General features: G+C 42.9%; 1 protein-coding gene across 8 annotated transcripts in view; it reads right to left on the reverse strand.

The window, feature by feature from the left end:
* GRIK5 (glutamate ionotropic receptor kainate type subunit 5) overlaps positions 1-13,280 on the reverse strand; it is a 793,047-nt gene that overhangs the window by 173,300 nt on the left and 606,467 nt on the right. For all 8 annotated transcript variants that reach the window (XM_068241459.1, XM_068241463.1, XM_068241457.1 and 5 more), the window contains 2 exons: positions 7,739-7,843; positions 6,489-6,596 (listed from right to left, as the gene is read on the reverse strand). In XM_068241459.1, the coding sequence (XP_068097560.1) occupies positions 6,489-6,596; positions 7,739-7,843 (213 nt within the window). The remainder of the gene's footprint in view (positions 1-6,488; positions 6,597-7,738; positions 7,844-13,280) is intronic.

Consider the following 13,280-nt stretch of genomic DNA (forward strand, 5'->3'; position numbering starts at 1 on the left):
CTGACAATAATATCAGAAACACTTAATCTGCATATGCTTGTATATTATCTATCTACAGTTTTCCTTTGATTATTGCTGTAATTAAAATGTAAACATCCCGGCTCTTCAGATCTGGATACCTCTGCACTGGGCAAATGAAACAACAGTTTAGGGACCACTATCACAAAAAGATGTAAAATACATGTAAACACATACAAATAAGAAGTAGGTGTCTTTTAGAGTAAATGAGCCATGAATGACTTTTCTTCTGTGTTGCAGTCACAGTAGTAAGTAGAAATCTGATGGAACTGACATGTTTTTTACTAGTCCATCTCTTCATGGGGGATTCTTAGTATTTCATTTATTCTTTACCAAAGTGTTTTAGAAAACAATGAGAATACCCCATGAGGAGATAGGCTAGTCCAAGAACCTCTGAGTTCTGTCAGATTTCTACTACCTTCTGTAAGTGACAGCAACATATAAAAAGTCATTCCCAGCTCATTTCAGGCATAGGTAAACAAGGCAGATGCCTTGGGAACCACCTACTGATGAGGGCAGCACAGAACCATGGTAAGGACATTACAGATAGAAGGATGTGCCCAAGAAACAGGTTAAATGGAAGGCAAATGTTGGCTTCCCTTCCGAAGGAATTATCAGCCAATCCTCTATAATAAACCCCTGTGTCCCTGCGTGTGCTGTCTTTGTGTAGCTGGTCCGTGCTTTTTGCTACTGTGCATGTGTGCAGCACGGACCCAGCCTCACAGAGACAGGAGGACGGAGCCAGGGAGCCAGGCGGGCGTGTGAGCGGGCGGCCGGGTGCAGTACATGCGGCGGGCGGAGGCAAAAAACACAGACCCTAGAGCCCGTTTTTAAACGGGCTTGGGTCTGCTAGTGAGTTATAAAGGTAGATTAATTCAGCACTTAAAAAATAATACGTTTCATGGGTAGCAACCCTTCTTCCTCAGGTCATTGTAGTGCTTTAATTGGCTGTATACAGGTGAAACTCCATAAATGTGAATATTGAGCATAAGTCCATTTATTTCAGTAATTCTACTTAAAAGGTGAAACTACCGGTAATATATGAATAGGAACCCTTTGCAGTTGCTTTGGATGAATTAGCTGATTGGAGTCGGACACTTTGCGCCTAGAATATGGAACATTTTCACAAGTCTAATGGTCTGAGATTTGGATTTGGGGGTTTTCCTAAGCTGGAAGCCATAATCATCGAAATTATAACAACTAAAGGCTTGAAATATCTCGCTTCGCACATAATGGGCATGAGTGACATATTTTCCTCTGTTTTCAGCTTATCCACGTTACTTTTGTAAGCTCCAAAGAGAGCAAAAATATAATTAAGGCTATTTTTATCAAAAAGGTGATAAATACGTCATTTAGGAGACGTTTTGTGAGTAGAGTCCAAAGAGTCTATTTCATATATTAGTTTCACCTTTTAAGTTGAATTACTGAAATAAATGGACTTTTGCACAATATTCTAATTTTTTCGAGTTTCACCTGTATAATAGTGATGAGCAACTAAAAATGACAACATAAAATGCATGATCTTTTTTAAGTGACAAACTTATTGGTTGATAATTCCTCGAAAGGTAAAGCCAACACTAACCTTCCATTCTAACCTGTTTTTTATTCATTTTATTACATCTTAGGTGACTCCTTCCATCTGTGTTATAAACCTGTGGGTTTGTAAAATTTTCCTAAACAGTTTTCTTGGAAACCAACTGCAATCGGGCTAGAAAATATTGCAGTACTCTTTTGGATCATACTGGAACACGGTTGGAAGGTTTTTTTTTCTTCTTTTTGTAGTTTCACACTGGCACCAGTGGGGAAAACTTTTTTAACCACTTCACTGTGCACAGAGGAGCCTGACCCATCCTGAGTGGGGGAGAGTTTATCCCACAAACTTTCAGTGGTGGCTGCTCTATTAGCAACCTGGGTTTGTGAGTACCCCCTCTGCTTACTACTAATCAATCTACCTTAAACTTACTACACCACATTGGACTCAGGGCCGTTTCTTTGGCAGTGCCGGCAGACTGGCAAGTAGAAGAAGGGGGGGGTTCAGGCAGAAGGACATAACCACTAGGGAGCTGGTGACGTGCGGTGCAGCCAAACGAAAGAAGATTACCAGTGCAATCATCTTCCTTGACTCCTCCTGGGCTGCCTGCGTCGGACGTCAAGTCATCATCAAGTCATCACCGCGTGATGACACCTGATGTCCTTTAGCGGTACTACAGGCTGTCAGTGTGCGGCGCCCATTCAGGAGTCGGCTTTCTGGGCTCTCTTCGTCTGCGTGTTTTCCTGGTCCCTGCTCCCTCCTGGATGAGCGGCTGGTCACTAGTAAGTAGGCAGATCTACTTGTAACCTGTGGCTGTATGACTGTCCCTAAAGAGAAAGGGTTTGCAAGTCCATAGAACAAAAACATTGTTTTTTATGGAATTCTTACATGCAAATCTTGATCAAGTAAAGCAACTGGTGGAATTACTAGAGTACACAGGTTATTGCCTTCTCGTCACCCCCTCTACATAACAATTATGTAGAAAGTAGCTAATTTAAAGAGGAACTTCAGTGAAAATAATTCCTCTCCCTGATTTACATTCTGACATTTATAACGTGGTGAAATTTTTACTGCTGGCAGGTGATGTCAGTGGAAGGAGACACTGCTTGCTTTTTTGGCAGTTGGAAGCATCTGTAAACAGCTGCTATTTCCCACAATGCAACAAGGCTCCCACAGTGTGATGTCAGAACCATGGTCCTGACATCACACTGTGGGAAGGGTTTCACCACAACATCAGTCATACAGAGCCCCTGATGATCCATTTGTGAAAAGGAATGTAAAAGGGGGTATCAGCTACTGATTGGGATGAAGTTCAATTCTTGGTTACGGTTTCTCTTTAACCACTTGCCGACCGCCCACTCATAACGTGCGTCGGCAAAGTGGTAGCTGCAGGACCAGCGACGCACATATGCGTCGCCGGCTGCAGGCTAATTAATCAGGAAACAGCCGCTCGCGCGAGCGGCTGTTTCCTGTCAATTCACGGCGGGGGCTCCGTGAATAGCCTGCGGGCTGCCGATCGCAGCTCGTAGGCTAAATGTAAACACAAGCGGAAATAATCCGCTTTGTTTACATTTTTACAACGCTGCTAACAGTAGCAGCGTTGTACTAGATCAGCGATCCTCGGCCAATCAGCGGCCGGGGATCGCTGTCACATGACAGGCAGGAGCCTGTTAGAGGCTGCACAGGAAAGATCCGTTCCTGTGCAGCCTCCGATCTCCGGGGCAGGGAGGGAGAAGAGGGAGAGGGGGAATCCTGCCGTGGAGGGGGCTTTGAGGTGCCCCCCCCGCCACCCACACGCATGCAGAAGCGATCAGACACCTCTAGCACATCATCCCTCTAGTGGGGAGAAAAGGGGGGCAATCTGGTCGCTCTGCCTGTTATTTGATCTGTGCTGGGGGCTGTAGAGCCCACCCAGCACAGATCTTAGAAATCAGCACTGGTCCTTAAAGGGACACTTAAGCCAGAAAAAAAAAAAGAGTTTTACTCACCTGGGGCTTCTACCAGCCCCCTGCAGCAGTCCTGTGCCCTCGCAGCCACTCACTAATCCTTTGGTCCCCCGCTGCCAGCTAGTTTCGTTTTTGCCGACAGGCCCGTCAGGACCATTCCCGACTGTAATTAGCGCTATTGCGGACTGCAACGCGTACAAAAATATGCGTTGCCACATTACAAACGCATAGATATGCGGCAACGCGTAATTTTGTACGAGTTGCGGCCTGCAATAGGGCTAATTACAGTCGGGAATGTGGAAAAAGCTATGCATGGCCAGTCCTGACGGGCCTGTCGGCAAAAATGAAACTAGCTGTCAGCGGGGGACCAGAGGATTAGTGAGTAGCTGCGAGGGCACAGGACTGCTGCAGGGGGCTGGTAGAAGCCCCAGGTGAGTAAAACTCCTTTTTTTTCTGGCTTAAGGTTCACTTTAAGGGGGGGGTAAAGGTTGACTCCTGAAGTGGTTAAGGGGAACTCCTTGCAGTACTCCTATTTGTGAAAATCTAAATGACAATACTGTTCTCTACCGTAGCATTTTCCTGGAGGAGTTATTTATGTATCCAATATACATGAAGATGCAGCTTTATACCTTCTACCACATCATGGGCTTGATTCACTAAACCGTGATAACTAATATCACGGTCTCACTAGCGTTTTTGCGTTTCCGCGCAAAATCGTGAATTTTCGCGCGCAATTGCAAATTTAGTTTAGTGAATCAAGCCCCATGTGTGACATGGAACCCAGTCAGTCACCAAAATGGGCAAAAAATGGCATCATAATGAAGGGTTGTGATATATGATTAACCACTTGAGGACCACAGGCTTACACCACAGGCCCTAGTGACCGGGTGATTTTTTACAATTCAGTACACTGCAGCTTTAACAGTGTGCTGCACGGCCATACAACTTAGCACACAAATTAATCTGCCTTCCTTTTCTTGCCAACAACAGAGCTTACTGTTGGTGGCATCTGATTGCTGCTGCCATGTGTTGTTGTCTTTTTATTAATTTAATTGTATTATTTTTTATAATAGTATATTTTTTTTATTTATGCCTCTCCCCTATCCCTCCCTCCCCCCTGAGATCCAATCACCAAGATCGCCTCTCATAGGCATTAGCCTAAGAGAAGGATCGCTTTTTGAGCCTCTCGTGGGGACAGCTCAGTGACAGGGCCGTCCCCCGTACAGCGCTGCACTAGATCGCAATTTTGGCCATTTTTCTTTTCTTTTTACAGCCTGCCAGCAGCGATCGTGACTGGCAGATGTGGTGGTCCTGAGGGAGCCACCTTCCCGACGCCGATCGGCGGTTGGTAAGGGGTTAGGAACCATAGTGAAAATAATAAGTAAACATTTACATTCTAAAATTTATCACAGGTGGTAAAAAGCTTTAGTCCTTTCAGGGGATCTCTGTGGACTCTGTGGACTGAGAATTCTGAAGCCAGTGAAAATAATAGCTGGTCTACCAGAATGCTCTGGGAGGAACATTCCGCATAGCTAAACTGCCTGGGCTAAGCATCACTGGGAAGAGATGGAATCGGCCCCTGGATCGCTCTAGGGGCCCTGCCGTTGTGGAGGCAGCGGAGTGGGTGAGCTGTGGCGGGATCGTCGGGAGCAACGAGGGAGGCGAGAACGCGTGGCGTCGTTGTATTGTGGTCTGCACCCTGGTGGCCAGATGGCCATCGGAGCAGGTCATGGATTTCAATTAGCGCGGTCCTTAACTAGTTAATAAATAAAGACTCTCTTTAGAAAGAGAAGGGGAGGGGGAAGGAGAAGAGAAAAAAAAAGGGGGGGGGGGGGAAGACCTTGTAGGTGGACATTTCACTCTCCCAGATTCTCACATTGAACAGCCTCACACATAGATTAGGTTAAAAGGCAGTGTGGGCAGCAAACTTAAGGCATGGAGTGGTTTTGTAGGGTGCCCTTGATTAAGGGATATGATTGTTTGGTTTTGGTTAGGTTAAACTGGTATTCTGAATGAAGGGTGGGTTTCGAAAGCTGAAGGGAGAGTGGATGATTTGAATATTATGAGTGTGGTATGTTGGTACTTATTTGGTCTACCACATATATGGTCCACCTATCGATATGTACATGTGGTATGGTGTAGGACATTTACGAGTGTGGTATGTTGGTACCGATTTGGTCCATTGCACGTTTTGGGGATCGAGTGGAGAAAAGACTTATTAATAGGATTATTCATATTTTTCTTTTTTGTTTTGTGCGTACATATTTTTATTACATCTTTCTCATTATGAATAATAAAAGGTAAAATCAAACTGTGATGCAAACTATACCCAAACATGGGAGTGCTTTAATTAAGCTGTCACTTCTCTTGGGTGCAGTACCATGGGTACGCTATGTGAAAAAAAAAAAAATCACTGGGCATGTCCTGATCCTGATCTTACATGACAGCGCAAGTAGCTGTGAATAAATAATAGTTTACACTGCATGGTTCTTTACCTCCTCCTCTAGCAGGTGGTGCTCTAGGCAAGTGGATAAGTTGCCTATGCTCAAAAATGGGCCAGGGATCATCTGCCTGTTGAAGCAAATAACTTGGAGAAAATTGCTGAGTTTGCCTCATAACTACGGAAGCTCACGAATCAGTTAATCTCATGGCTTGTAAGAGTCAGCAGTCCCGAAAAAAAGGGCAAAAGTTTTTGATTACCACAAGAAAGGGGAACAAACAACACATAAAACTGCTGAGGGATAAACAACCTAAAAATAAATGCACTGAAAAATTAGACTGTCAGACCGGATCCTATAAACTTCCCGAATACAGCCTGCAATGAAAAGATAGCATCTAGAGCTTCCACAGAAAATTTACAGAGATGGTAAAATATTTATATAGAAATCAGACCAAGCTGCATAAAAATGCTGCCAGATGATGAAGATGTAGGTGACAGCTCAGAGATAGCCCAGGATGAGGTGATTCTGCAAGGTTGTCTGAGAGCAACGCACCAGAATCGTGGTGACCACCAGAGTCTTGTTCTCCAAGGTGTCCGACACATTGATGTCCAGGCTGGTGGCATTCATTGCCAACGTGCGGTTAGAATACCAGACCCCAACCTGAAGAGAAAAAAAATGATATAGGATATACTGTAAGTACAATAGCCATTAGGGATGATCAATGAGATGCAAATAATTCCAGGTTTGTGCAAATGTATGGAGATTTTTATGCAAATATATGCAGCTTGAAAATGGACCAATCAAGTCGCACCCAGGTTTGAATTGATTGGTCCATGTTCAAGCTGCATATATTTGCATAACAATCGACATAAATTTGCATCTCATTGATCATCCCTAGTAGACACTTCTGACAAGAGATTATAGTACAAAAAAAGAGTAAAATATACGTATAAAAGTCTATGCTAAGTTTAGTAAAACTGGGCTGTAGTGACTAATATTCAGGGATAGTCTTATTTATAATTGGGCCCCCGAGTAAAATGAATCTGGAGCCCCCATGTCAGATATTGTTCTCCCCTCCACCTAGAGTAGCATTAGGGGCACCTGGAGGTGCATGCCAGCCAAGACAAGTGAGTCCCTATTGTGCCAAAAACATTGCAGGAGACAACTAGAAAACCAATAAAATAAAAACAATAAAGAGGTGGCCTACCTCTCAAACGACACTAAAGGGTATTGTAAGTAATATTTATTTTACAAAACACATTTTTAGCAATGTTTTATTTTGTTTTTATTTTATTGGTTTTTAGCTGAGTTTTATCCTTTCTGGGGGCCTCTTCTCTCCTGTTGTGCAAATCACCCGCCTTCGGGGGGGTTGGTCTATAGTGATTTGGCCACTATCAGTACCAATACCTTTTCAAGATCGACCACCCTCAATAGGCCACGTTTGGGAGACCCGAGTGGAGATGGGCTATAACTCTCCACCTGTCTGATGTGGTTGGTTGAACCTTCGTGCATCCCACCCTTGTGAGTACTATTTCATCTTTTTGATTTTCACCTTTAGTGGCATATTACACTAATTAGCTCCCTTTGTCTCTATGGTTTTTCCCTAAGGTGTAAAGTTACCTGATCCCTTCGTCGATGTCGGCTGTGATGTTGGTACTCTTTACTTCTGCAGTATGTGTTAAAGCTTACCAAGTAAGGTTGGCTAACAACAGTCCACTCTTGGTAATATGAATGACTAGAATGTCTCTCCATTGCATTACACGGTCCAAAAACACAAGTTACTCATCCTTCAACCGACTTACCTCCCGGTGACCATCTCCTGCCTTCTCCAGGATGCGCAAAGTGTAGTTTGTCCTCTGGCCTTTGCTGTTAAACTCTACCCGCCCAGTCAGTCCATCATACTCTACCTAGGAGGTGGAAAACAGGAGACAACACTGATAAATATTGTTTAGATTTAATAGAAGCCTGAGCTGTTGCATTATTACCTGGACACAAAACATGACTGATTCATTTATCAGCTGCCAGTTAATTAATCAGTTAATTAATCATCAGCTCTCCAACCTGATGAGCTCTGTTAAAAGATCTGTTCAGTCTAGTGTTTTGTTTTTAATTTTAAAGCGGACCTGAACTCAGAACTTCCTCTTTGTTCTAAAAGATCATCAACAGCCTAATAACCTTTACAGAAAAACATGTATTTGTTACAGCTGATACAAATTCTGCAATAAATCTGCAGTGTGTCTACTTCCTGCTTCCATTGAAGCAGACATAGGGTTAACATCCGGTGTTTACAAATTAGCTGGTCTGCCGACAGCTGACACGGGGAGAGATCAAATAACAGTAGTGATTAGTCACAGATGAGGGGGAATCAGAGACAGGCTAAACTCTGTAAATACATACAGGGTGCATTTCTCTGTTTTCCTTCTGTCCTGTGCAAGAGTTCAGGCCCACTTTAACCGTCTGTAACGGTGACCATGGCCTCAATTCACTAAGCGTTATCAAACACTTTATCGGACGTTTGATAATTTAACTCATGAGTAAAATCTAATTTTGAATTCACTAAGGTGTTATATATTCATCGAATGTTTTATCGATAAAATATTCAATAAATCTTTAACACCTGTGAATTCAAAATTAGATTATACTTATTAGGTAAATTATCAAACATTTGATAAAGTGTTTGATAAAGCTTAGTGAATTGAGGCAGGAAACACACTTGCAGCAAAATTACGATTTTGCTAAATTTCGCGTACATTTTCGCAATTTCGCCTATATGTAATTACGATTTGCAAACTGAATTGATTTCATAGTCATTCAAAATTTCTCAGATTTTGGAGGTTAATAGCACAGCCCCCATACACGCTGCTGACACCATAAGTGCTACCTATGTTAAAGGGAATAGTGGTTACAAGGGAAAAAAATAATTTTCCAAAAAGACCGTATAGTTTTTGAGAAAATCGACTTAAAAAATGCAAAGAAAAATGTTTTTTAAACTTGGAAAAATGATAGTTTAAAAACCATTTTTCTTTGCATTTTTAAAATCAATTTTCTCAAAAACTACTATGTCTTTTTGAAAACATTTTTGACTTCTATCTCCTTAACATATGTACCAATTTTGGTAGCAATAGCATGTATGGGGGCTTTGCTATTAACTGCCAGCCGGCACAACATTTCACGAAATTGCGCAAAAATTATGCGAAAAAATCACGTGAAATTATGAAATACTACTATTACATATGAAATCAATTACGATTTCCCCTGAAATTTCGCATTACGATTACGATGTGAAAATGCGAATTTCGATGTGATCACTGACTTGCAGAGCTGTTTTCCTTTGCGTTTACCAGGTTTCCGTTGGGTTTTGCATTTGTGTCTAACACGTGCGTTTTTTGTGTGCGTTTCCGCATTTATATGGCATGTACTACCATGCAATGTGCAGGAAAAAGCAGAAAACTGTGCGTTCAGAAAACAGGAAAAAAAAAAGCAAATGTGCACAAACGGACGCAGCGCACACATTTCTTGCGCAAGGCTATTGACTTCTGTAGCCTTTACAAACGTGTGCGTTTTGCTGTTCGCGACAAAATGCGCAAAACCACATGTAGTGTGTTCCCTGTCTGAGGCACATCTGGCTATAGTCTTTTTTCAATCACATGCCTGGAATTAATATACACATCAGGTATTCTGAGACTCTTTAGCTGCATACTTGGTTCAGGTGAGCCACTTAGAAAGTCAGAGGATACAGCAATCCAGCCAGCAAAGTACAGAATTAGTTTCCTCAAACAGAGATTAATTGCAGGTCATCCACTAACAGCATGAGTCCAAAACATAAGACATAACACTACACTTCAGGACAGTGAATGGAGCAATACAAATCATTCATTCTGCCCTAGTATGCACCCATAGCTGTCGCTTAATAGTATAGTATATAGCCTTCTACAGAGTCATTTACTGCAGTGAATTTTGTATCAGGATTATTGCCATTTACTGGCTAATGCCTATATTGTATCATCCTGATTCCAAACTTCCTGCTTTAACTAAAAGGAACACTATCGTGAAAAAATGTAACATTTTAAAATAAAAGCATATAAAATGTAAATTCCTTAAGAGTAAAATGAACTATAAATTACTTTTCTCCTATGCTACTGTCAGTTACAGTAGGTAGTAAAAATCTGAGAGATCTGACAGGTTTTGGATTAGTCCATCTCCTCATGGGAGATTCTTAGTATGTCACCTATTCTTTACAAAAGACTCCCTGTAAGGGCCCGTTTCCACTTGTGCGTTGCGATCCCGTCGCAGAAAACGCGTCAACAAATCTGCATGTGGGGCGGATTCACGTGGAATCGCTCGCGGATTGCGCTATGTCATATTAACGGTTTTCACGCGGAAATGCCGGGAAAAAGGCAAGACTAACATGCTTGCGGTTTTCACATTACATTCGCTGCGATTCGAGTGCGGGTGTGCAGCATGCCAATTCTGACGGCTCTGCCATGCAGATTTTTTCTGCACAGCAGACCGCACAGAATTCCTGACAAGTGGAAAAAGCCCCATCCACTTGTATTGGTTATGCGAATCTGCATGCAGAAAACGCATGCAGATTCGCTCTAGTGGAAACGGGCCCTTAAGGATCTACGCAAAGATGCTGGCCAGCTCTCCTACTCATCTGTACACTATTTCAGCAGTTGGACTCCAGTGCTTTTGAATATCCGGGAAAATACCAATGAGCAGATGGACTAGTCTAAAACCTGACAGATCTGCCAGTTTTACTAACTACGGTGAGCCATAGCAACAGAGGAAAAAAGTAATTTACAGTGAATTTTACTCTGGGACAAATACCGTATACATTGTGGCGTATAAGATGACTGGGCGTATAAGTCGACCCCCAACTTTTCCAGTTAAAATATACATTTGGGATATACTCGCCCTATAAGACTACCCCTCTTGACTCTTGGACATAAACAGGTACAGATACTGGTGCTGCACTGTATGTGGTACCCAGTATACAACAACCAACCAATCACGGCAAGCGATGTACCTTAGTGACGATTGGCTGGTTGTTGTATACAAAGCCTTCCCAGTGAGGTGGTGAGGGACCACATTAAGTCACTTATTTCCAGGAATCCTTATTTTTTTATACCATACTTGTACAGCACCACCCTTGCTGCTTTCATACAGATTCTGCAGTCCGGCTCGGAAGTTTCAGCACCCGCCCTATAAGATGACACCTGGCATATAAGACGGACAGACCCCCGACTTTTGAGAAGATTTTCCTGGTGTACAAAGTAGTCTTATACGCCAGAATATATATACATTTTATATATATGCATACACCTGTATATTTCGTTTTACAATTTTTCAATAGTGGTCCTTGAAGGCTGACATGGCACAACACACTGCTAGAGTCATTAAGGGTTGGTTTACAGCAGTGATCTGCAAACTTGGCTCTCCAGCTGTTAAGGAACTACAAGTTCCACAATGCATTTGCCTTTATTAATTATGACTGTGGCTCTCAGACTCCCGCAATGCATTGTGGGACTTGTAGTTCCTTAACAGCTGGAGAGCCAAGTTAGCAGATCACTGGTTTACAGCATATGCAATGTGCCAACTCATGCACTGCTGGGGATATTCTGTGCCTTTTTCAGTGTAATGGCGATCGATCTGCTGTACACTGGAAAAGCATGCATCATTGTGTTGTGTGCTGCAAGAGAAGCATTGCCTTCGCATTGCATTGGCACTGCATCCGCGGTGGCAACTGATGTGCAGCGCATTCACTGTAAACTGTCCCTTAAAGGGAACCAGAGACGAAGCACACTCATGTATTTTACCATATACATCAGTGGGAACATTAGAGAAAACACCTACTCTGCTCTCTGTTTCATTATTTACTATTCAGATTGCTTCTTATCAGCCCTGATAAATTCCCCGACTGAGCATTCAGTCTGGCTTTGTTCAGGAATCATTACAGCTGAGTCTGTCTTCTGTGCTGTCTTTTCAAGCCCAAGCCTGCCCCCTTGTGGCTCTGCTCAGGAATCATTATAGCTGAGTCATTATAGCAAAGCCAGACTGAATGCTCAGTCGGGGATTTTATCTGGGCTGATAAGAATCTGAACAGTAAATAATGAAACAGAGAGCAGAGTAGGTGTTTTCTCTAATGTTCCCACTGATATATACAGGATCTTCTCAAAAAATTAGCATATTGTGATAAAGTTCATTATTTTCTGTAATGTACTAATAAACTTTAGACTCTCATATATTTTAGATTCATTACACACAACTGAAGTAGTTCAAAGCCTTTTATTGTTTTAATATTGATGATTTTGGCATACAGGTCGTGAAAACCCCAAATTCCTATCTCAAAAAATTAGCATATCACGAAAAGGTTCTCTAAACGAGCTATTAACCTAATCATCTGAATCAACTAATTAACACTAAACACCTGCAAAAGATTCCTGAGGCTTTTAAAACTCCAAGCTTGGTTCATTACTCAAAACCGCAATCATGGGTATGACTGCCGACCTGACTGCTGTCCAGTAGGCCATCATTGACACCCTGAAGCAAGAGGGTAAGACACACAAATAAATTTCTGAATGAATAGGCTGTTCCCAGAGTGCTGTATCAAGGCACCTCAGTGGGAAGTCTGTGGGAAGGAAAAAGTGTGGCAGAAAACGCTGCACAACGAGAAGAGGTGATCGGATCCTGAGGAAGATTGTGGAGAAGGACCGATTCCAGACCTTGGGGGATCTGCGTAAGCAGTGGACTGAGTTTGGAGTAGAAACATCCTGAGCCACCGTGTACAGGCGTGTGCAGGAAATGGGCTACAGGTGCCGCAATACCCAGGTCAAGCCACTTTTGAACCAGAAACAGCGGCAGAAGCGCCTGACCTGGGCTACAGAGAAGCAGCACTGGACTGTTGCTCAGTGGTCCAAGGTACTTTTTTCGGATGAAAGCAACATTTGCACGTCATTCGGAAATCAAGGTTCCAGAGTCTGGAGGAAGACTGGAGATAGGGAAATGCCAAAATGCCTGAAGTCCAGTGTCAAGTACAGGTCAGGCGCTTCTGCCGCTGTTTCTGGTTCAAAAATGGCTTTATCTGGTTAATGCGGCACCTGTAGCCCATTTCCTGTACATGCCTGTACACGGTGGCTCTGGATGTTTCTACTCCAGACTCAGTCCACTGCTTCCACAGGTCCCCCAAGGTCTGGAATCGGTCCATCTCTACAATCTTCCTCAGAGTCCGGTCACCTCTTCTCGTTGTGCAGCGTTTTCTGACACACTTTTTCCTTCCCACAGACCTCCCACTGAGGTGCCTTGATACAGCACTCTGGGAAGAGCCTATTAATTCAGAAATTT

Source organism: Hyperolius riggenbachi, chromosome 6, assembly GCF_040937935.1.
Source record: "Hyperolius riggenbachi isolate aHypRig1 chromosome 6, aHypRig1.pri, whole genome shotgun sequence".
NCBI lineage: Eukaryota > Metazoa > Chordata > Amphibia > Anura > Hyperoliidae > Hyperolius > Hyperolius riggenbachi.